Source organism: Sinocyclocheilus grahami, unplaced genomic scaffold (assembly GCF_001515645.1).
Source record: "Sinocyclocheilus grahami isolate Dianchi unplaced genomic scaffold, SAMN03320097.WGS_v1.1 scaffold6.1, whole genome shotgun sequence".
Classification (NCBI taxonomy): Eukaryota; Metazoa; Chordata; class Actinopteri; order Cypriniformes; family Cyprinidae; genus Sinocyclocheilus; species Sinocyclocheilus grahami.
Genome location: NW_015505185.1, coordinates 3,275,611 through 3,299,681, shown reverse-complemented (window position 1 = coordinate 3,299,681; position 24,071 = coordinate 3,275,611). Strand labels below are relative to the sequence as shown.

General features: G+C 41.4%; 1 protein-coding gene across 7 annotated transcripts in view; it reads right to left on the bottom strand.

Annotated features, from left to right (window-relative positions):
* msi2b (musashi RNA-binding protein 2b) overlaps positions 1-24,071 on the bottom strand; it is a 248,385-nt gene that overhangs the window by 17,244 nt on the left and 207,070 nt on the right. For 3 of the 7 annotated variants that reach the window (XM_016275287.1, XM_016275311.1, XM_016275328.1), the window contains exons 10-11: positions 19,697-19,771; positions 6,632-6,697 (exon numbers count right to left, since the gene is read on the bottom strand). In XM_016275287.1, coding sequence (XP_016130773.1) covers positions 6,632-6,697; positions 19,697-19,771 — 141 coding nt within the window. Of the gene's footprint in view, positions 1-6,574; positions 6,698-19,696; positions 19,772-24,071 lie in introns of all 7 variants that reach the window. The other 4 variants (XM_016275279.1, XM_016275302.1, XM_016275295.1 and 1 more) reach the window with 2 other exon arrangements.

Below are 24,071 nucleotides of genomic sequence, written 5' to 3'. Positions count from 1 at the left end.
CTCAGGATGGTACTACAGTGCCTCAGGCAGTCATCTTTCCTCGTACACGAACATCTACTTGGCTAACATGTTTTTTGGGCAAATCCTCCATAGGCCTGCTTGTATTTATCTGAAAGGCTGTAGTGAAAATACAGGGCTAAAGCACTAGACAGGAATAAGATACATCTATGTTTGCAGTGCTATTCACAGAAAAACATTGTGACAGATATTATCTGTCAACATCTGATGTTGTCATATATAGTCACATCAGCATCATACTGCAGTACACCAACACAATAAAAACAATATGCAAAAAAAAACATGCATAAGTAGAAAAAAATAAAATCAAAACAAATAAAAAGCAGAGAAAAAATATAAACCACAAAACGCAACAAAATTTAAAATAAAACAGAGCAAAAACAACAAAACCTACAAAATACAAAACAAAAAAAGCTAAACGAAAAAAATCACAAACAACAGAAACGAAGTGCTAAACAGAAAGCAAAAACAAACTAAATAAAAAGCAAAAAAAGAACAAAACAACTAAACCCAAACAAAGTAAAAAGAAAACCCTCATGTTTTTGTTTGCTAATCCCGTTTTCTGTTTCATTTAGATCTTAGGAGCAATTTACTAAGCCAAATCAATCAGACCACCTTTACTGAGGGCTTTTGGTAAAAAACAAATTATTCAATTGAGATGAGTTCTGTGTTTCAGAGACACCGACACAAAATTCTGTTCGTCCAGCAGAAAAGTCTTAGTAAAACTAAAATGTGTTTGCATTGCAATTTAACATCTTGTACTGTTGGTCGTTACTGAAGAAGGTGGGGGGAAAAAAACTCTTTCTTCGCTTGGATCAGGCTCAGTGCAGTCAGAACGGCTCACACCTGACCTGTCAGCAGTCTATTACCACAATTAGCCTGCTGATGTTAGCGAAATACTGCCATTTACAAGTTTTTCAAAGGGGGACGATGGAAAAGCTGACATTTCGCAATGTGACTTTCAAACACTTAAAAAAAAAAAAAAGCTCAAGGACTGCGGCCTGCCTTGGAAATAGCATTTCACACAATCATCTACTCCAGGCAGAAATGTCAGTCGCAGAGAGGGAATCCGTACACTCGAACAAAAACACAGACTGCCGTTCTATAAAAAGCACTGACCCTGCAATTTCACACTCAGAGACATTATGTTTTATCTCTCTGTCTCTCAATCTCTCTCCACTTGAATAAAGCCGGTAGCACTCTTCCTCTCTAACACATCCTCTACCAAGGTGTCAATAAACTTGTCAAATGTGCCTCCGAATTAGCTTTGAAACTTCCGAAATGTCCACAATTAGCTACCTCATTTCCACCTATGCCATCTTTAAAGAATTACAATTGTTCATTGCTGCCTCCACAAAGCATCACTCTCCATTCAGAGATGGTCTTTTCTAGTCATATATTTGAGTAATTATTACAACATGTCCCTTCTAGCTGAAGGTGGCATAAATTGTCTACAGATAATGTTTTAACATTTAAGCTTGCAAATCTTAGAAAATTACACACACGACAGATGAAAAAAAAAAAACACATTTTGTGACTAGCGCTCACACCATTGCGCATAGGTGGAGTGCAGAAGCGGACAGCTAGCCGCAAGATGGTGAAAACATACATCTATCTTCATCAGGAGCGTGACAGACAAGTATGAAGTGCGTTTCATATTTGCAGCATGGGCGGCTGGCACCGTAGAGACGGCCTGGCCTAGATTGCACCTGCGGACATCACAGCGAACGAAGCAGACACAGCTGCAGTCCGGGGCCTGTCTGCCAGGATACGACAGTTAATGGAGAGTGACACAGGTTTTCTGTGCCGCCCGCTTCTCTAACTTACACGCGAGTGCACACACGCCATACTTTCACCTCTCTGTAGAAGGAAAGAAGAAGAGATGGAGGGAGGGAAGGGATGGCAGAGCCTGAAAGAATTTGGAGGGACAAGTCTCACCCCAGGGACACCGGTGGCCCTTTGTCCCCGACCCAAGTGAGCAGAGGTGCTGAGATTGTCAGGTCTCCAATGATAGGATGTGCTTTTGCGAGATGTGCAGTGTCAGATAACTTCTGCATTTCCTGTGAGTCATCTCTCTCTGTTTGCCAAAGAGCTAAGAGGAAGTGGGGCGGCACTGCCAGAATGTCATTCTATAAACACCCGGTTCATGCAGGAGATCTCAATAAGTCAGATATTGTTTTATACACCTCCTCCTCCTCAAGCTGAAGGGGTATAAATGAGAAAAAGTACTTTCGATCCAAAACATGTAAATAGCATTTTTTTTTTTAAATCTGGCATCAGAAGACAAAAGACGATAGACATAATGCATTCCTTCCAAATACAAATTAATAGACATGACCACCTACTCAAATCTAGATCTACAGTTTCTACCAGAACCACTAGAGAGGCATGCAGTCAACTAACAGACACATATAGGTTCAAGAAAAAAAAAGAAGCAGAGAGAAATGGCAAAGAATGAGAACAGGACTGGAATAAAAAGGAGAGAACAAAAATATACTTAAGGTGGGTGGAATAAAGAATGAAGTATTGACAAGTGTTAAAGGATTAGTTTATTCAAAACGACACTTCTTCATCATTTACTCACCCTCATGTTGTTCCAAGACTGTGAATGGGAACTGGAGAGTTTACGCTTTAAAAAAGGATGGAAAAGCACCATAAAAGGATTACAAATTTGGTTTGACTGGACTGTGAATGAATCATTTTGTGAACTGGATCAACCGATTAATTGGAAATATTAAATTCAAATATATGATTCGTCACAAAACCAGGGTTATTATCGTTAACTAAAACTATTAAAACTAAAAAACATTTTTGTTAATTGAAACAAAGCTGAAATAAAAAATAAAGAGATGAAAAACATTTAAAGTTTCATTTAAACTTTTTAAATGAAAATTACAAATGCCTTGGAAACTAAAACAAGTTCAAGTTAAAGCAAAAAAAATAAAATAAAAAAATAAATAAAACTGAAAAAAAAAATTCTAAATATTAATCAAAAATGTAATAGTACATATATAATACTAACGTAACACCGCACAGTGTTTTTTTTTTTTGCATCACTTTTATGATACATTTATGGAGCTTTTGGAAGCTTCAGTACCCATACATTGTAGCTGCATGGACAGAGTGAATTTCTCCTTTTTGTATTCATCTGAAAGAAGAAAGCCATATAGATTTTAAATCTTTTTAATTTTAAATAACATGAGGGTGAGTAAATAGTAGAATCTTTTTTTATGAACTATCCCTTCAAGCACTGCAGGTTGCACTATATGATAAACAGATCCGAAAAAGGAAAATGGTATAATACTGAAACCCAAGATAAAGGATACATAAATGAGAGAACAGAATAAGATTGAAAGAGAAAGAAGATGGGAAGAGGGAAGTACAGGAGCAGGGACAAACCTTCCACTGGAGTGTGACCAGAGGACAGTGTGGAGAGAGGAAGTCAACTGGTGCTGTCTCTGACTTACACACACTCTGGCTTTCAGCAGGACCAAACCAAACAAGAGAGAAACAACAGAAACATGACCATCGGCCAAGTGTCCTACTATACACCAACACATCAACAGGGTTGGTTTGTGGGTGTTTTTTATTATCATTGTACAAATGAACATTGTACAAGTGATATACAAATGAAAAGTTTTCAAGTGCTAGATTAAATCTGGGGTGCAGATACATGCCATTTCATGAGCTTCCACCGAACGTTCTGGCTTTAACAAACTTGACTCTAATAACTCTTGACTCTAAGTGAATTTATGTACATTTATGTACAACAAATCGCAATCAGTTTAAAACGCTAAAACCAATCTGAAAAGTAGCTCGTAATAAATGAACATGTTTCCAGACCATAAAAAAATATCTGCTGATCTGTCCTTGTTAACTGAAGCATAATGATCAATCACTACCAAGTGATGATCTGTTTCATGGGCCAAACTGATACAGAGAGGTCCAGTCGGTAACCAACGAAACCCATTCAAATTACACACACCATTTAGCCTAGCTAAAGTATGTCTCATTTATTTTATTACCTTACTGCCAATAAATAATTTTAAAAAGCTGCTGCTCTGGATGACTCAGGTCTAGTGGAATATCAGACTTTAAATCAGGGGTTCTCCATCTTTAGGTCACAACCCTTTTTTGTTTCACAATTCTTGAGACCACAATTCACCCACATAACAGAAGTTACACACTTAAGGATTCCAAATGCATCATATTTTGTTCTCAACAGTAAATATATTACTATTTAATTTGACATAATAATACTTTATTCTGTGTCTTGTATTAAATTGATCAAAACTGACATTTATAAATATTATAAAAGTTTTCTATTTTAAATAAATGCTGTTCTTTTGAACGTTTTAATACTTCTGGAAAAATCTTTTACCATTTCCACAAACATATTAAGCAGCACAACTGTTTTCAACATTAATAATAGTAAGAAATGTTTCTTGGGCAGCAAATCAGCATATTATAATGACTTTTTCAAGATCATGTGACACCGAAGACTGGAAAAATAATGCTGTTTAAAATTCAGCATTTCATCACAGGTTTAAATTACATTTTTAAATATATTCAATTAATTATATTCAATTATATTATATTTATTTGACCTTACCTGCATCTCTGGTGAGCCACATGCTGTAGAATTGTGACCCCTATGTTTAGAACCTCTGTTTTGAATACTTAAATTATTGCATCAAGCAGGTGGAGGAAGTGCAACAGCCCTCGGGTGACTGACGGAGATTATGCAGTGATGAAGAGGATCTGCAAAAGCCGTCTGCGGCGTCACCATTTCACCAGAGTACTCCGCAGAATGGAGTGCGACAGCTCGTCTGTCAGAGCGGAGCCTCTGACTTTCACCGTACCCTTGCCGGCAGGTTTGCGCAGGAGTTAACTGACTGACATTCGGCACGCAAACACATCTCATCCTCCGCCTAGCAGCAAATGTATGCACAGCAGGGGTGTATAAATTGTGCTGCGCAATGGAGATCAGTTGGGTAATAGATGATGAGGTTCTCGGAAAAGGTCATCCTTAAATGTCAGTGCTCTGTCTCAATGGCTTTCTCACTTCTGTCACAACGCAACCATGGAGCGACTCTATCAGTCACAAAAGAGTGCAACTGCGCCATCAGCTTAAGACGCTAGCCATAGGGGGTGGGAGGGTGCTAAAATAACTACGCTGGCCTAATAAACTTGGTCCAGTGGGCCAAGACCTTACCTAATCACATTTCTCTCCAAAACACACAGTATAACCCAAGCTTTCAATGTTCAAATGAAAATCAAGCTCACTGGATCTGAATTTCAAAATGCCAGCCTCGAATATGACTTCTTCGAGCTGACAACTATGACCACGAGCTGTTTAAAAGTCTGGAGACACCATTGCCTGAGAGTCATTTCTCATGTAGCTCTCGTTTTAAACTCAGAGCCCGCTCCAAACAAGCCTGGCGTAATTCACACACATTAAACAGCAACGAGATGCAGAGAGCTGTTTTTTTTTCCAGGCTAAGTTGTTTTTTTTTAGCCAAGTGCTAATCAGAATCAAACACGTCTGATTGGGTGGAGAGGCATGACTGATTGGCTAACGCTCTGTTGACTGCGTTCCTTCAAACCATGCGCCGAGCCACTTTTACGCCTGTCTGCCAATTACACATGGGTGGATAGCTGTCTGCCGGAGAGCAGGTGTCAATGGAGCGAACTCGAGTCAAAATATGCAGTAAACGCATGCGCGTGAGCAAAAAGTGTATGTTTGCTTTTTTACATGCTTGGACAACACATCAGTGTGGATGTGTGTAAATAAACTCTGCACCCGCTACGGCATCGCTTTCTCCAATTAGCCATGGCCATCATTTCCCATTGTGCTAAAGGCCAGACGTCAGCGAGAAGGCCGAGGGCTGTTCCTCCCTGCTGTTTATTTATTTAAGTATCCTTGTGTCTTACAGACAAAGTCAGATTGATAGATTAAGCTATCCAGCCTCTGGATCAATAACCATGGCGGAACGAGGGAGCGACAGGGAACTTTTAATGTGCACACTCTCTGTTTTCTAGTCAAAGGCGAACCAAGTTTGTCCGAATGACAGAAGGCGGCATTAACGGCCGAGAGCACCGGCATTTAAATGTGAAAACTGACAAACCAAGAGAAATGAAAAGGCTCATTCGTGTAAGTCCATGTTTAATGTGTTTTGCTTGTGTGTGTGTGTGTGTGGGGAAGGTGGTTAGCGAAACAAATACAGCTACAGTAAAGTACAAATGGCTGTGCGAGCAGAAGCTGGCCCCTGCGCCCTGATCTGTTACCAGTTCCACCGACAATAATCCTGACATTAACTAAATTAAGAAAACAGGGGGGAAAAGCTGGTCTCGGACCATCGGCTAGTGGGGTGACTTCTGCCAGCGCCATAAATCACATTTACAACAGGAAAGGAGGGGAAGCAGGAAGGAGCCTTGAGTCCTGTCCTTTCCTTCAAACTACAGACAGTGTATATATGTGTGAGTGTGTGAGAGAGGACAGAGGCGGCTAGAGTTAAGAGCAGCAGTCACACAGATCTACGGCCAGAGCGTTTACCTGGCCCTGTGCTCTGAGGGTATGCTGCGTAGCCGCCTCTTCCACGGGCCCCCCTACCTGAGCCACGCGCTGCCGCCACTGCTGCCGCCGCTGCTACTGGACTGTACGCTGTTGCCGGGAAGCCTGTGCGGGGGGGGGTAGGGGGGGATTGATGAAAGAGGAGAGGAAAGTGGAGGAGGAGACGAGTGGAGAGGGAATGAGAGGATTAACAGGATGGAAAATGAGAGGACAGGAACAGGGCAGAAAAAAGGAGTAGTGAAGAAATAAGAGGAGGAGTAAAACAAAGAGGGAAAAGGGTGTAAAATGAGGAATAGTGAAAATAAGAGAAGAACAGGTGTGGAAACAGGGTGAAATAGGAAGTGGAGTAAATAAAAATCACGAATAGGCATTAGAAAAGAGGAGAGAAAAGGAGAAAAAAATAGGGAACGGGGCAAAAAGTGAGGAAATAGAGGTGAGAGAGAAAAAAAGGATGGAAAAAAGGAGAGGTTAGAACAAAAATAGGGAACAAGGCGGAATAAGGAAGCAGAGAAGTAATAAGAGAAGAGAGGAAAAAAGGTGGAAAATGGACATTAGCAAAAGGATGTAAGGAGAGGATAGAACAGAGGAAAATAGAATGGAGAACAGGGCAAAAATGTGAACGTGTGAAGATATGAGAGGAGAAGATAGTAAAAAAAGAGAAAATAGAGCGGAAAACACAAAAAGTTAGGCACAGACACAAGCGGACAGAAGAAAAGGAAAGAGAAGGAACAGGGTGGAAATGGGGAGTAGTGAAGGGAGGAGAGGAGAGGGTAAAAAAGGAGAGGAAAAAATGAGAAAAGAGGATAAATTAGAAAAAAGCAGGATCAAGCTACCTCACAACATTACTGACTCAAAGTTGCTGCAGTGTCTGTACAGGTTCTGCAGGCTGCTGTAATGCACTGTGTACTGTGGGCGTCTTCAGAGTGCGGAGGAGACTGCAGTGGCCCTAATGCACTCTGGGTATTTCTGCATGGGTGACCACGCTGCTCTTTAGCTTATCTGTTTGGAGCACACAGCGGGAGGGCCATGGCCGAGCATCAGACTTTCGGATATGCTACTGAGCTTGTGCGGTCAAGTTACTGTGATAAACTAATTAGATTTCGGCTATCATGTGAAATGTAAAGGGACTAGAATGCTTTAATGTTGGAAATATAACACTGCAGTACACAGTTATTCAATGGCCTAACATTTGTTAAATAGAATAAAAACCTTTAGATTTAAAAAAATAATAATAAAAATAAATCCCTTTATTTGTTGGTATGAATTCGATAGTGATTGTAAGTTATATATGACACATTATATCAATGTCCTGTTGATATGTCTTGTCATCAGTGCCATATGAAAAGTCTAGTCAGTAAACTTTACTTGATACCTGTCTATGCAAAGGTATTGTTTAACGCATTCATATATAATACAGTACACCCTATAAAGAAAAAAAGAAAATAATTATCATGATTATTTATTTAAAATGTATTATATACAACTGTTCAAAAGTTTGGGGTCAGATAAGATTTATTTTATTTTTTGGAAAGAAATTAATACTTTTATTTACCAAAGATGCATTAAATATTAAAATAATTTCTTTCATTTGACATTGAAGACTGGAGTAATGGCTGCTGAAAATTCAGCCTTGCCATAGCAGGAATAAACTACATTAAAAAAAAAAAAAAATCAAAGAAAACTTTTTTTCTTAAAATAATATTTTACAATATAAGTGTTTTTTTTAAAAAAAAATAAGTGTAAATTATTTTTTTAATTGAGTTATTAATGTAGCCTCGGTGAAAAATAAAATAATTTCCCAAACATTAAAAAAGGTTTGAACCATAATTTAACTACAGCTATAATTACAGTACAAAAAATATACATTTTAGAAATATGTGATATTTCGATGAAAATTAAAAGTATTTTTAAAAAAAATTGTGTGCGTATTTTTATTGCCATATAACCTACACTGTCCATTTGCCTGTGTATTTTCACTCAAATTGGTCATTTTAGTTTTAATTTGTCTTGAGCATTACAACACACCAAACACTCATTCATCAAGCAAATGAGAATTTTCTACTCATGCAGCTCCATCTTCCATAACACCTCACAAATCACAAATTCATGGTATAACAAGAGCTGAAAAGAGACACGAGACCAGGGGGCGGTGTCACAAACCGCAGCTCGAATTCCATAAAGGAAAATCCGACAAGAGAGAAATCCGGCAAGAGCCAGAAAGATGATCCAGCGCAACACTATAGGGTTAACTCCAACCATGACCGGCATCGGCAGTACAAAGGCGATATGGAAATGGCTCCACGCTCCCGACACTTTGTAGTTCACTTAAGTCACTTATCTCTGCGCTGCCGCTCATGTTTGGGCGGGAGAACGAGGGAGCGAGACAGAGACAGAGAGTCGTAAAGCCGAGCAGGCGAATCGTCCTCCGGTTTATGCCTTGAAACTCAATCAATCAGGAGGATAATTTGGTCTCCAGGCAGTGTGAACTGATGCTACAGCCACATCGACTCTGGGTGCTGCATGGAGGCCGTGATTTGTGAGCAGGGCTGGATGAAAGTGTCTTTATCTCCTTCCTGGTTTAGTGGCTCTTTATGGTGTTATTACGAGATTAGACATCAGGGATTAATTGCTCGCTTCCAAGTGCCCTTTAATTCACTTTAAGCGTGCATACAGAGGGGAAGGGAACAGGTATGGCACAGCAGTGACGGAGGGGACGCAATGCACGTGTGCGAAAGAGAGCAAACCGACTGTAGTTGAATACATTGACTGCAGAGTCCTGCATGACTACCTTCCACTAATAACACTAGCTCTGTTCCAAAACCTAGTGATCTGCCTCATTGCCTAAATAGCGAGCTGCCTTCTGAGGCTGCATTCTAATCATCATGGTAACTCATAACTGACTGATTTGGAATGCTCTACATAGGCAGAAACTCAATTAGCAACACCAAAAGCAATTCACAGGTGATTCCAATAGAGTTTGATGTTAGCATGTGGCAAAGCTAATGGCGCAAATAGTAAATCATTGATGGAAGACAGGAATAACGATAAAATAATCAAACTGAAAGAATATTGATTAAAACCAGTTATTTCACAGAATTTGGGAAAAAGCAAAGCATCTTAGGAGGCGGCAGCATTTTAAAAAGATAGAAAATTAATATTCTATCCTCACATAGTTGAAAAGCAGTATCTTTATCACAGTATCTGTGAAACACAAAACAAGATATTTTGAAGAATATTTCAATTGTTTTGCCCATACAATGAAAAATAGCTGTAAACATTGTCAAGTCAGCCCACTGCCTTCACTCTATGGAGGGAAAACACACACACACACACACACCTTCTTATATATAAAACTTGACATCATTTTCTTTTTTGGGTGAACTACTACTTTAAGGCTTATGATGCCCAAGTAGGCACCTCACTAGGTTTTAGAACAAAGCAAATGAGTGCTGCGGCACTATTGTACACAGCAAGAACTTGTGTCTTCTGTATTTGTGTGTTTGAAAAAGAGAGCTAGAACGAGAGAGCACAAAAGTGTGTGTGTGGTGGCGTGCCCACGTGTGTATGTCAAAGAGACAGAGAACCACTCAGCTTGCTCAAATCTGCAGTGTTCAAACATCATAATTAAATATTATCATTTTAGTGAACAATGAAGGACATCCACTCAAACGCTTCGTCAAAGTCATTATTATAATATAAATATAATTATAGAGACGCTCTCTAATTAAAACACACATCTTTGGCTGCAGCGGTCCGTTCATGATTGAAAGCCAATAGACAATAAGTGGGTGACACTGGCAGATGGTTGGGTTCACATAGAAGGATGGATGGTAATTAGCCCTGTCTCTTACAGGTTCCCTCCTATTCTTCAGCACAGACGCCCTCCAAACCCTCATATTAGTGGCCTTAATAACCTTTCATGTGCTGCTAATGCCTAATCAAAAAGGAGTCTTTAGGACAAGATTAGCTGTAGCACTGAACAATGGGAATGAGCGCTTAACATCCAGATAAATTAAAGTACAGCCTATATAGCAGCAAGTGATAAATATTTCCGCAAACAATGCATTTTATAGCGCCTGTCGATTGACGATTCTTATTTGAAATGAAACGGTTGCTTCCAGTTAAGAGCGTCCTTTGACAATGTGTTTTCGCAGCATTTCTGAAAGAACATGCAGAAACCCTAGATATGCTGCATGTATGAGACAACCTGACAATCACGATGCAAAGACAGATTTACATCACTTATAAACAGTGTTGAGAGTAACATTGTACAATTAATGCACATCTTGTAATGAGACTTTTTGGAAAATACACAACAGTTCAAATGTCTCGGGTTTGCAAGGGTGTTTTATGTATTTAAAGGAAGTCTCTTCTGCTGTTTGACCAGAAAAAAAGGTAATTTGAAATATTTTATGATTCTTTGATAAAAAGAAAGTTCAAAACAACAGCATTTATAAAGATCAGTTATCCACAGTCAAAACAAATGTTTCACAAAAAAAAATAAAATAAAAAAAACTTTACTTCATATGAAAAGTTACTAATTAAACACAAATAAAAATAAATTGGCACATTTAATTTCTACATAGGCAGCAATTCCATGCAGCACACAAGCAGCTCTGTGCATGAGAGACTCTTATGTTAGCATGTTGCTAAGCTAACACAATCCTCTAATAAGCACACACAATCACAGCGCAAACCAAGCAAATTAATCAGCATTATTGTAATCAAAATAAACTATTTCTGATCAATGCTTTTCAGGCTAATAATGATTAATGAATTACTTTTTAGAGTGAAATGTGACTTAAAAGAATAGTTCACCCCAAAATAACTTATTCTTCCTCAAGTTGTTTGGACCCCACTGGCATTCAAATGATATCTTCTTTCTACATACCAAAGAAAAAAGTATGTCACACAGGTTTGGGATGACAGGAGGGCGAGTAAATTATGTCAGAATTGTTTAAATTTTAGTTGAACTATCCTCTTAGTTAATTCCACAACATCAAACTGAGTCTTTTGGTCTCATCTGAGAGGCTGCATTTCACTTCCTGTAAATATTAGTTTTAGTCCCACTTATCGGCCTCTTCAGAACAAAACTGGCTCTTGACACGAGTAAAACATCTCTCAGACAATGGTAAACACGCTCCCCGCTGTGTCCCGTCAATACTGCCGTTAATTGTGGTGCTGCTGAACTCCTTTTTTTTTTTCTCTCTGAGTGGGTACCTCTCCACCCCACATTCATTCGGCTGATGTTAATATTATATGCGGATGCCTGTGTGCTAGAGATCTAGAAAGTTCCGGCAACAAATTACCTACTCAGAAACCACAAATTAAGAAGGTTAATTCACATATCTCTCCAGCGCTTTGTTCCTGAAGAGGGTCGGTGGGGCGAGGGAGGGGGAGCTTGGGGTGGAGGGGTGAGTGTCATCCCCCAGGAACAGCTTGGCAGAATCAAATCAATTTCATGGCCTCTCTATTACCGAGGACATAACGCCAATATTTAGCTTTCCACTTTTACCCATTTTTCCAGCCTGTTTGCTCTGTCAGTGGCCGTGCTCGGCTGGGCCGGACTGGCCTGGAGGAGGGACAAGGACACATCTGTTCCACCCCGGAGCCCTGGAGGAGATGCCGTCCTCACTCGTCCCCTCTCTCTCCCACGCTATTTCCTCCTGCTGTCCCCTCACTTCTCTGCCTCCTGAAGACTTCTCTGTACATTTTATGAATGCGCAATTTTTATTTTACGATCGCTAATGCTTGTTTGTTCTTGCCAGCAGTCCTCTGGAGACGCTCCAGTTTGGACAGCGCATCGTTTGTTTTCTTTGCTGAATCTGTGAGTCATAGACATTAAAAAATTAGACACAGTCGATCATGATTTTAAGTCATAATGGCCATTAAATGAGATTAGTGGGGCTGCTAACATTAAAACAGAAATGGCAATACATCTGATGAATTTGATATTGAATGTATCAGAACATCATTTAAACCCCTGATGAAAATGGATCAAAGAACAAGAACCGTGCCCTTGCTTTTCAACTGCACTCAAAAATCGCTATTACTTGATGTAGCCATTATAAAAGACATTCAAGAGAGAAATGAATTAGAAACGCGAGTGCTAAAATGAGCATCTTAGGAAAAAAAGAGCCTAAAAGTAAAAGAAAAGAGCAATCTCGCAGACCACCTTTTCATCCAGCAAACGAGAGGTGAGTCATGCTTCTCTAGTCGAAGCCCTTGACTTGTATTACTTTCAAAAGGGCCTTTCTGCAGAGCTATCAAAGACTGCCGGGGAGCTTGGGCAATGAGGCTTCCAAATGCATAAGCCCGAGTGGCGTTCGCCAGCAGAGAACTCCTCAGTATTACGCCCTGCTGCTCACATCTACGGCTAATGAGGGTGCTGACGGTGAAGGAGGAGTCTGTGGCTTTGGGAATTACAGGTGTGAGAATCATGGGTCAATGCTGGCTGCAGGGGTTCGGCCGCTTGTGGTGGAGAGGTGTGAATTTAGCTGTGATTATTTCGACGAGGCGAGCGTGGTGGAAGCCACCGTTTACCACATTCAGTGCGGCTACAGAACAATTACAATGCTGTCATCCAGGAGCATGAGCGCTGAAACAAACGCTGATTAGAACACTGTTCAGGGACAGGAACGATACCTTAAATCATGCCCACATTTGTACAAAACTATTACTTTTTTCATAGGTTGATGTATAATAATAATAACACAGAACCCCCTATCAAATACCTATCAACCACACAGAACAATCCTGCAACTGCTTAGAAACATACATAGAACACCAGCTAGAAAATCCCAAAATCCACTGTGAGCGTAATATAATATGGCATTAAATAATAACATGGCATTAAAAAAGGCATCTTATACAGAGGAAAATACTGTAAGTTTATAAGAAAACGTAGATTAATGACTATTTTTATATGCACTCTGGTGGTTGTGAGAATGTACTATGGTTCACTCATGAACAGAGGTTAAATACACAAGCAATGTTATCATTGATCTGAGAAGCACATTAAAAGGAAAAACACTGGAATATATGAACGGCCACAGGGAGCCTCAAATACAAGGTGTGAAGCTGTGTCTGACTAATAGTGCATCTTATAGAGCAATTTCTGAAGGCAGAAAGCATGACCAGATTTCTCAAGTACATCCATCATCTCAGGCCTGTATAAAATAGGCCAGGAGGGCTTTCTGAATAGCATCACAAAACAGCAGTACGGCTGGGTACTATACATCACAAAATATGTAAAATCACGTGAAATCAGCCAAGGATACATAAAAGCTAAGTGTGTATCTACCTTACAAGCTAGGCTAGTTATTAAAATGTAGCATTTTGCATACAACACATCTTACCTGGTTTACATATTATGTTTAATCTACACAAAGCAAAGCGTTCTGAGCGGGAAAATGGGGGACGGAGGGGTTGGAGGAAGACGAATGTAACTGTACCCAGGGGAAGAAGCTGCACCAGGGGAGGCAGTTCAGAGAAGACGCCACTTTACACAAGGCAAAAACCTAAAACCACTCAAAAGAGAGACATTTTTCAAAGTGGTAATGAGCAGCAAAGAAAAATACATATCAGTTCTGGTGCACAGAACAAATAGAGAAAAAGACCAGGCTGACACCACTGCCTAAATATTACTAGTAAGGCTTTAGCTAAGAAAATGCAAGTTACTGCCTAATAATACAACACGGAACGTATATGGCAAAGTCACTGCTCTGAATGTCGTATTGATGTATGTCCAGTGAGGACACCAGCCCATTAGTTAAATACAGAAATGTGTAATGCCATGTGCTCGGCAAACAGGATCTTAATTCAGGATCTAAAGTTCAACTCCAGATGAGAAAGGAAGATCAAAAGGGTGAACGACGCACGAGCGGTGAACTTTGTCACTCCGCTGAAGATCACGACATCTGGGATTTGAAAGATCCGGATGTGGTCGGCCTGCTAATGTCAGAACCTGCCGAGACATCAGCGAGACCTCATATGGCTAGAGCCAACCGGCCTGCCTCCCCCGCGGCTTCCCGGACCCCTGGATTCAGGTCCAATCACTGCCATCAGCATGAGCACATATAATGAGACTGCAGCCCAGGGACAGGTCTCCTCTACAGGCTGCCTGACGCCCTACTTTGCAGTCTGCTTCCTCCTTGATGAGGGCAATTATTGGCCAGACAAATACTATTTCTCTGGTAGAGGGGCACAGGGATTAATCCAGCAGAGGAAGGCAAAGTCACCCTCTCATCAGGCCAGATTCTTTAAGAAGCTCATCTGAGGGCATTGGATGTCTCATTGATGAGTGTGAAAGAGGGGGCTGATCTGTGGTTGTATGGCAGGCAGAAATGGCAGGGGGCTGATGCTAATCTAATTGTGTAGTAATGTACATCTAATCATATACATTTTAAAGACTCTGCTGCAGATTTCAGAATTCACTAGCGCTCATAAGGGAGCATAAGAGCAGTGCTCAAGTGCAAAAATGATCTGGCCAGAGGAATGGGAGATGGCTAGAAGTGGCCCCAGCTGACATTTCAGAAAGTGGCTATTAGCTGAAGCAGGCAAGCCAAGAACTGCATCATTGCTGACAATTAGATTTTGAATTATTCTTTAATTCTTCAGATATTTTCAAAATGTAATCTAAATCTTTTATAAAGTTTATAAAAATGATCTAGAAAGCAAAGTTTGACTGGTGTTTCCTGCAAATAACAAAAAATAAATAAAAATCACAATATATCACAACAAAGTATATATAAATAACAATTTATTGATAAATAAAATAATAAAAAATAAATGACAAAATATCCAAAATAAAAACACAATACCATGTAATGAATTACAAAAATAAAATAAAATAAAACTAAAACTGTGTAAAGCAGGATTTTAGACACCCAAGAAATAGAAACAAAATGTAGCTTGTCAATTGAAAGATTAAGTCGGAACAAAAACACCGTATCTGTAAATCTGCATCTGTAGCTTGATCATCTTTTGCTTTATAATCTCTTAATTAACCATGTCAAACAATGAGCTCCAGGAGTAGTGAAACTGCCTGTCCACAGTGAAATTTGACCGGTTCCCTCTTCACTTAACTGTATATTAAAAATCAAATACGCTGTGATTGTGTTGTCATGTGACATTTTGCAGCGCTTCCCTAAAGGCAAAAGAAGCTGCTCCATTCAGAGCAGTGTCTGAGTTGTGGATCTGATACAAGCTGATAATTAAACCCGTACTGGTTAAGCCGCCTCTGCAGTGCAGAGCGGGATATGACAGGGATTCAGCCTGACTGTGGGGAACAGCAGATGAGTCATCAACGTGATTACTGCAGGCTGGGCGCATGAGACAGGCTGTCTAATCTATCGCTACGAGACGACCTCCAAAATGACCTCTGCCATTGTGCACTCCGTAAACACACGCAACATCTGCCCACCGCAGCCCACGTCAGTCAAGAATTAGCCCCAAATGAAGCGGCGGGATACGTTTTTAAGAAGCGCGTGTGTGTGTCCAGCTCAGCGGTCCCCATTTTGAGCATGTAACATGGTGAATGTGTTTGCCTCATGCCTACTGAGTTAATAAGCAGCCTTTTCAATTAGAGCTAATTTGGGTGAAGAGCTGAATGGGGTAGCGCAGCTGCAGGAGACTTCACTGTTGCCTATTCATCTGCTCTCTCTCTCTCTCTCTCTTTTTCTCCTCTTTTTATGATCCTCTCCTCACAATGGGTCAAAGAGAAGAAATTGTGCCGCTTTCCTTAATTCTGTAGGTGCTGCCAAGCGCAGCGGGGCAGGGCTCATATCATACCTTCCCTCAGCAAGTGCCACTCGCGCCTTCTTTCTGTCATCTCCTAATTTCCTCTCCTTCTCCGTCTCTCTCGCCTCCCACACAAAGAGCATCTCTGGTCAGCCAAAGCAGCATCTTTATTTGTTTGTTTGCACTTCAATATCCTGCGAGCCCGGTCGTGTTATCTGTACGTCGGGGCCGGCAGAGGGCTGCGCCGTGGAGAATGGAGAAGGGCCCTGTGCCTGACAGCCTCCGTGTTTGCATAACTGATTGGGCCCTAATCAAAAGTGAAGCATCAATTCCAGCTCTCCCTGTTCTTCCTTCTGAGGAGAACAGAAGGATAAATGGACGAATGAGAGCTAAAGGATGGTGTTCTAACACGCTGTTCGTTCAGACTGGGCTGAGAGGGGCGGCGACCTTGATGTTGAAACATCCTTCAGCTTTCATCAGCACCAGCCACGTCAAATGCCAGAAATCGCGGCGGAACGGAGATGAGGAGAGATGATTCACTGCTCGGAAAACCAAAAGCGGTCGGCACCCAACGTGGGGTGAGATCAAATGGAATAAAAAACAAACAAACCGCAAAACAACAACAGGGTCGCACTGTAAAATTATCTTTCTTAAGACCACCTCTACTTGCGCTCCTCTGGATCAATGCAGCCTTAATCTACAGACTTATGCCAAAATGAGAAGATCTTCTCTCACAGCTTGGGGAAAGCCCGATGGATCCACAGGCTTGCTGGAGAGACACCGAGCTTTAGACGCGTTTCTCGTGGATTTATAGCCTCTGAAACACCCTTCTCGGTCTCATAAAAATGAGAAGAACAATGTGTGTGCGTGTGTGTCCTGGCGATGGGGGAGATAACAGTGAAGGTGGCCTGATCCTGTCGGCTGTTTCTTATCTTATCTACCAGAGGACATGTTAGTATGAAAATGACAATAGCAGCAACACTTGCTCAGAAACTCTGCCATAGCACCATTGGTTGTTTTAGCCTGTACGTCTTTGGGGCAAAGAAAATACTAAATCTATCCGTGATCAAAGCTGTTCCCCGAGGAGGACTAGAAATGTACAAACACTGTATATCGATCATACGCACATACTGTAGCATTACACGGCTTTGTGCCATTGATAAGCAATTTATAGTTTTTGTTTACATTAAAAATCGCCACAGTAACTTGCATACATGCACGGACTCGGAGAAAACACGCGCGTGCCATCCCCTGAGACCTGTTACAAATCCAGTCACCTGTGCGGATTACAAGAAGTGCCTTGAAAAAAAATTACCTTCTCTCTTTTCAACAGTCAATTTTTAACCTTCACTTCAGCCGAGCTTATAGTAAATCCCAGGTGCTACGAGCAGTCTGGAAAAAAAGCTTTTTCACCCTATATGTTCAACACCAAGGTCATTGACAACATGTGAAATGGAAGCGCGAGGGGACCCTTTTGGAGTGGCACTGGGCAGATCATTTTACAAGAAAAGCCAGGGGATTAAATGAGCGGAGAAAAAAGGCCCTTTTTGCACTAGAACTGCAGTTTAAGTCGAGCGGTTTTTTAGCCTATTTTCCAGTGAGTCATATGCCAGCAAGACCTTCAGCTCTATATCCAGGGTCAATATCACTAAAAATATGCATTCGATACACTCGATTGCTATTCAGCTAGAGTTATGAGGCTTTTGGCATGGGCGGATCTGCATGTGTTTATTCGTCCGGTTATTTTTAACATCAGGTGGGAGTTTTGCATTTAGATATAGGCCTACACATATATTTTTGAGGTGACTTGCTATGTTGTTAGGCTCAGAACTGTTGCAAACATGGTGCTGGGCTAAGACTTCTCGCGGAAGAGAGTGAGCCCACAATGATGTTTTAATCCCCCTAACCGGGCTTAGTCACAGCAGCTCTTCCTCAAGCGCCTGCCAATTTACACTTCCTCATTATCTATTACTCTCGTTCCCTCACCCCCACCCCGCTTTGTTTATTTATCGAAGTCGCCACTGGAATACTCCGTCTGCACTCAACGGTTAGTTTGGGACGCCTGTACGGATTGTTTGAGGTTTATTTGTGCGCTGGCATCAAAGGGGATGACGACTAAGTGTTCTCGATGCGTCAAACAGCCACCTTTACGCTTAACAGCCATGTCAACAGAAGAATTTCATCACCAGTGAGGGCCTCTGAGTGACAAACATGAAAAATGTATGCACATAAATAAGGTTGCAACCCCTCTTGAAAATACTTTGATTGCACAGAGATGAGGGAGGCTACATACTTACAGCTGCGGATCAATTGCATGAACATAATGGCATTTTGAAATTGTCAAGAGCTGTTTATGAAGAACGTATTCATATGAAGTTCCTATAATTCTAGAATTATTCCATGCATAATTTTTACATTAATGCAAAGCATCAAACAGCAGATACATCTACATGGACTAGTGCTGTGCTTGCTGAAAAAAGACAATAAAACAGCATGGATTTGTCCACCCACTAAACCAAGTCTGCCTAAAAGTAAATATACACATATTACTTTTAGGCAGACCTGGTGTAGTGAGTGGACAAATGTGTATTTTTTTATACTGTATGTTTTTAAACTTTTTTATTTGATCTGGCCTAGACCAGAGTCCAGCTTAAACATGCTACCCAGACTGGCTTAGACCATCGTTTTTTTTTCAGTAGAGATGCAAAAACAAACACACATGTATCAGAAATACATACGGTGCAATTAAAGTAGTACCAGATAATTCAGTGAGCAGAACATCATACTAAAATATACTATGCACGTTTTGATTCTGCTCTGGACCATCGGGTTATCAAAGCTCAGTTCAGAGAACTGAGCCGTGAAATAACATAGCTGCTTTGCTGCATCACATTTATCCCAGACAAAAAGACCTGTCTTTGTCGGGATGGCCAAAAACCTTCCTGAGCCAAGATTTTGGCGATCTGCTGAATTGTATTGTATAGTTGAACGTATGAATTATATCTGTGAAAAAATAGAAAACGAGATGCCCACGGGCTCGTTTGTAGCTCGCACGGTTTTTAAAAGCATCTTGAGTGGCGGTGTTATCTGTAAAGCTACAAGCATGTGGATGTGGGGCTTCAGCGGGGGGCCGAACAAGGCAATATGTGTGTGTCTTTGTACATCAAGATGTATAATGTTTGAGTATGTCAATGTGTATTTAAGTATAAAGCACCACGGCAAAGTTTTCAGCATGGGGCTGTAGCGAGAGACAGGGACGGGTGCATGTTGGTGTTTGTGAGTTTGCTGGTCAGCAGGGAGGCCATTACCAGACAGCAGCAGGAGAGAGAAGCACCATACAGAGCTTAACAAGATGGAACTTACCAGGGAATTGGTAGCTGTAGCTTGGGGCGAAACCAGTGTATCCTCGGCCATACGTTGCTACAATGTTTGGATAACCTGAGGGGAGAGAAGAAAATCCAGGGATGTGATAAACCGCTCAGACCGCCCAGAGCTTCCCTATCACACCAATAAATCAGCATGCCATTTAAAATACACATATGAGCGAGACGCAAGTGGAAGCGGCTCCTCTTTCGCCACATAACCGCAGCCCTCCCCGCCAGGCTGCAATGTAACAGATTAGCTGGCTAGCCAACTTCAGTTTTGCAGTGATGAACAGCATAAACATCACAAGACACAATCTCGCTTCATTCCCTGGGGCTCATCCCTCTTTTCCCCCTCGCTGAGGGAACGGACATGTCTGCGGCTGTCATCTCTCTCTCTCTCCCTCCCTCCTTTTTTTCTCACCTCTCCACTGTCATTGATCGATAACCCTTCTTTTATAGCCCGGGCTAATCGATCATGAAGGACACGACAGGACGAGACAATGGCAGGCTGATAGTTGTGGCAGGACATCACGGATTAAAGTCCCTCCGCGCCGCGCAGCCTCGGCCTCCTGCGCGCTAATACCGACAGGATGGCACGAATATGATTGAGCGATTGCAGAAGTCATTCGAAAGTGGAGCGAAACACTGCAAAAGCACGCTAAGGCCGCAATCTGTTTTTTTCCGCCTCTCGCCGTCTTTGCTGAGGCAGAACTTTTTAATGATGACGCTTGGGCGAGTGAGCTGGCTTCCCCTTGACTATTTTATTATCTGAAATACATCTTGTTTGGGAGCAAGGAAAAAAAACACGCCATCAGCAGCGTTTACAACACTGGAACGCATCCTGCTCGTGCTGTTAAGAAAAAGTGGGATGCGACCCAACGCACATGCTCGAGTTGTCTCTCTGCCAGCATCGAGCGGCGGGCCACCGTGTGTCCCTCTTTACCAGGCTAGAGCCCAAAGACCCATTGTTCTTATTCTGTCACAATGGCTTATTAGAGTGTGAGCCTAAACACTAATTATCTGGACGGCTTTCAAACAGAAGGAAAAAACGTTTTCCAACGCAAGCGAACGTATCAGCCATATTGTTGCTGCAAACGCCCGAGGGAGCAGGCTGCTATAATCACGTGAAAACAAATATATATATATATATATATATATATAGACTCTATTGTGGCATCCTCTTTTTTGAGGACTCTACAAAAAGTCTGTTATTCACCACCAGTCCTGTTTCTTCCCTCCCAAACACCTAAAAGATTTAGCTAATAGTTATTGGCTGTGCACAGTGCGAGCTTGCACCAAATGATCGCTAGTGGCTTATCCTTGGCTCTCAGCCACAAATGTGAGTTGGTGTTGGAGAGAATAAATATACTCCACCGCAAGTTAGGCTAGACATAACTCGGATCAATTCGGTTTGACATTGCAGAGGCAGACTGGTGGGAAGTAGTCTATGTGAAGATATTGATCCTGTCAAAGTTTCTTTGGTGAGTGTCAGCGCTATAGTAGAGGCTTAAAAGAAATAACTCGCTTTTATGAAGTTTTCTGTCGTTATTGACTGGTTCTGAAAGGAGGCTTTTGTGCTGGTTGCGGTAAATGCTATGTAAACCACAGAGTCGGTTTTAAAATCAAAGACCATTCTTGAGGAAAGTTCAATTCTGAGGGAATCAGGATGAGGAGGAGGATGGGATAAAAGTATTAAATACACTACTGCCTGAAGTATACAGAAAAATGTTGCAGAACCCATTCTCCTTAAAGGGATATGACGATTTTTCAGGATATACCATTCTCTCTATCCACCCTGCACCATAAAAAACTTCACCTTGTATGCAACCTAGCCTCCAAATTACACGCTTAAATGTTCTGCAGCAAGGTGGCCATCTTTAACTTCGCTCCTTCCAAGTGCTGTATCATATGTTTGCGAAGCCTTAATATCTGGGCTCCTCCGTCTCTCTCGAGACTACAGCAGCTCTGTGTACTCTACTCTTAAGGAGGAGCAAATGCCAGACGCCCAAACTAAATATACATAACATGGGCTTTTCCTGTGACATTTAGAGAGATTACTTTAAATGTAGAGGGATGGGGCTCTGTTGACAGTAGGTGATTAACATACTTGTAGGGCCATCACCTATGGGAACAAAACGCAGAAGAGAGAAATCAGCAGTGCTTTAAGGTCTACAACTTTTCAGTTTTCTAAATTCACCCGAGTCTGCTTGAAAAGGTGTTGTGCGATACAGTTCATACAAATATCTTTTGCTCAACAAGGCTGAATTTACTTGATCAAAAATATTAGGAAATTAATAATAATAATAGGATATATAATAAATAATAATATTAGGAAATATTATTACAATTTAAAATTACTTTTCTATTTTAATACATTTTAAAATTAGATTTATTCCTGTAATAGCAAAGCTGAATTTTCAGTAGCCATTACTCCAGTCTTCAGTATCAGATTTATTTCAAATAGAAACAATATAAATGCCTATACTGTCACTTTTGATAAAATAAATGCATCCTTGCTGGAAAAAAAGAATGAGTTCCTTTCTGGCCCTAAATATTATATAGAATAGAATATATTATTTGCTAGGTCTAAACTCAGGTTTGTTCTAAGCAAATAAACAAGTATGAAAATAGTCTTAAAGTATACAGCTACACCCTCAACTTGAACCCAGAATAATGTCCTGCTGTTCACTAGTGCTTTCACACAAAAGCTCACAATAAGGCTGTATTTGTCAGAATACATGTCTAACAAAAGTTGAACAAAAACATGTTTTATGCCACTTCTGGCTCAGCTAAACACAAAAAAACAATCACGTAGGGTACCAATTTTTCCCAGAGACATTCCTCCACCTCCTCGTCAAAAGTATTCAGCTCAATTGTCAGACCTAAATGGCTCTCCTCTGTGTTTAATGACCGAGCTAAGCCTCAGTGTCGAGCGGTGGGCTCAACAAAGGGCCACACCATGAGACCAGCTCCAAAAGCACCAGACCGCCGTAGCTTTGACGTCATATAACAAGTGGCAAGACTTCATGTTGTAGTCACGGCCCCTCGGCGGGAGACGAGACTGAGCCAGACAATGCTAAACGCAAGGGGGAGAAAGAGAGGTACCTGAGCCTGAGGAGAAGACTCATTAAGCCATGCCATCACCACAGCAGACACCTTCCGTCTCCCGGCAACGCTGTAAATAAAGACTGTCACTTAATCTGGCCTAGTGGCGACGGCCTCACCCTCTTATTTGCGTTATTAATATGCATGCTAATGTGCCCATTTTATGGCTCAACAGTTTCGATTCACTGTAAAATCAATTATCCATCTGGTAAAGCTGCACTTTGCGCTGGTTGAGATGTGTATTAATTTTAGCAAACATACATGAGGCCCAGCACAATAAAGATAAATAGCTTGATTAGGTGTGGTAAACACCGTTGCTCAGAGCGGGGCTCTAATGAGATTTCGGCACATAAGGAATTGCGGTTCCTTAAATAATGAGCCTTGTTGATTTTTGTATGCAAATTACCAAAAGGAATGTTTCGCTGTCCTGCTTTCCAATTTCATTTAGATAAGATGGTGTTGCGATCGAGTGAGCGCGACCCCCTTTAACCGGCTCTCTGCTCCCACTGTCTCCGTCTTCCTCCCTTTCTGTTTGTTCAACACTGATCTGCTTTAAACCCTAATAAGCTCATGACACCCACTTGCGGCATAATTTCATCAACCTCGACTCGAGTCGACTTGAGCTGACATCGCGCTGTTGGCACTGTGAAGCCGAATGATATCATAGACTCCTAAAATGCTAGGGGGCGCCAGTCGTTGGCGCGAGGTCTCAACGTGTGCTCGCATACACCGAATAACCAACGAACGGACAAATTCGTCCTCCTTTGAGGTCAGTTTGTTGAAATCATAGGTTATATGATTTCAACAAATATAACTCAACATTACTTACATTTTCCTCTTCATTTAGCACTATAATGTGGAGCCCTGCCCTGGTGAGGGTCGGTCAGGGATTTGGTGGGGCTGGAAGCAGAGCTGGCTGAATATCAATAGCATATTTCATGCGTGCCCGGCGAGGATGCTTCATCAAGTCAAATTACGGGCAGGACGACCTCTCCTGCAGCTTCACCCATTAGCTGCCATTCGCATTCTGCACCAGGCATCAAACGATTTATTTGCTTCAGTTACTTTCAGCAGACGATGGGGGGGGGGGGGGGGGGGGTTTGAAGTTTGGGAGGGGGAGATGAGAGGCGGGTATTCTTGTCTGATTCTACGTTTCCTGTCCTCTTGACACACGTCAAATCTACAGAAAAACGTCAAGACAAGCTCTTGCTGGTGTCGGGATGATGGCTCTGGTGTTTGACGGGTTCCAGCGCTTGTCTCTGTGATAG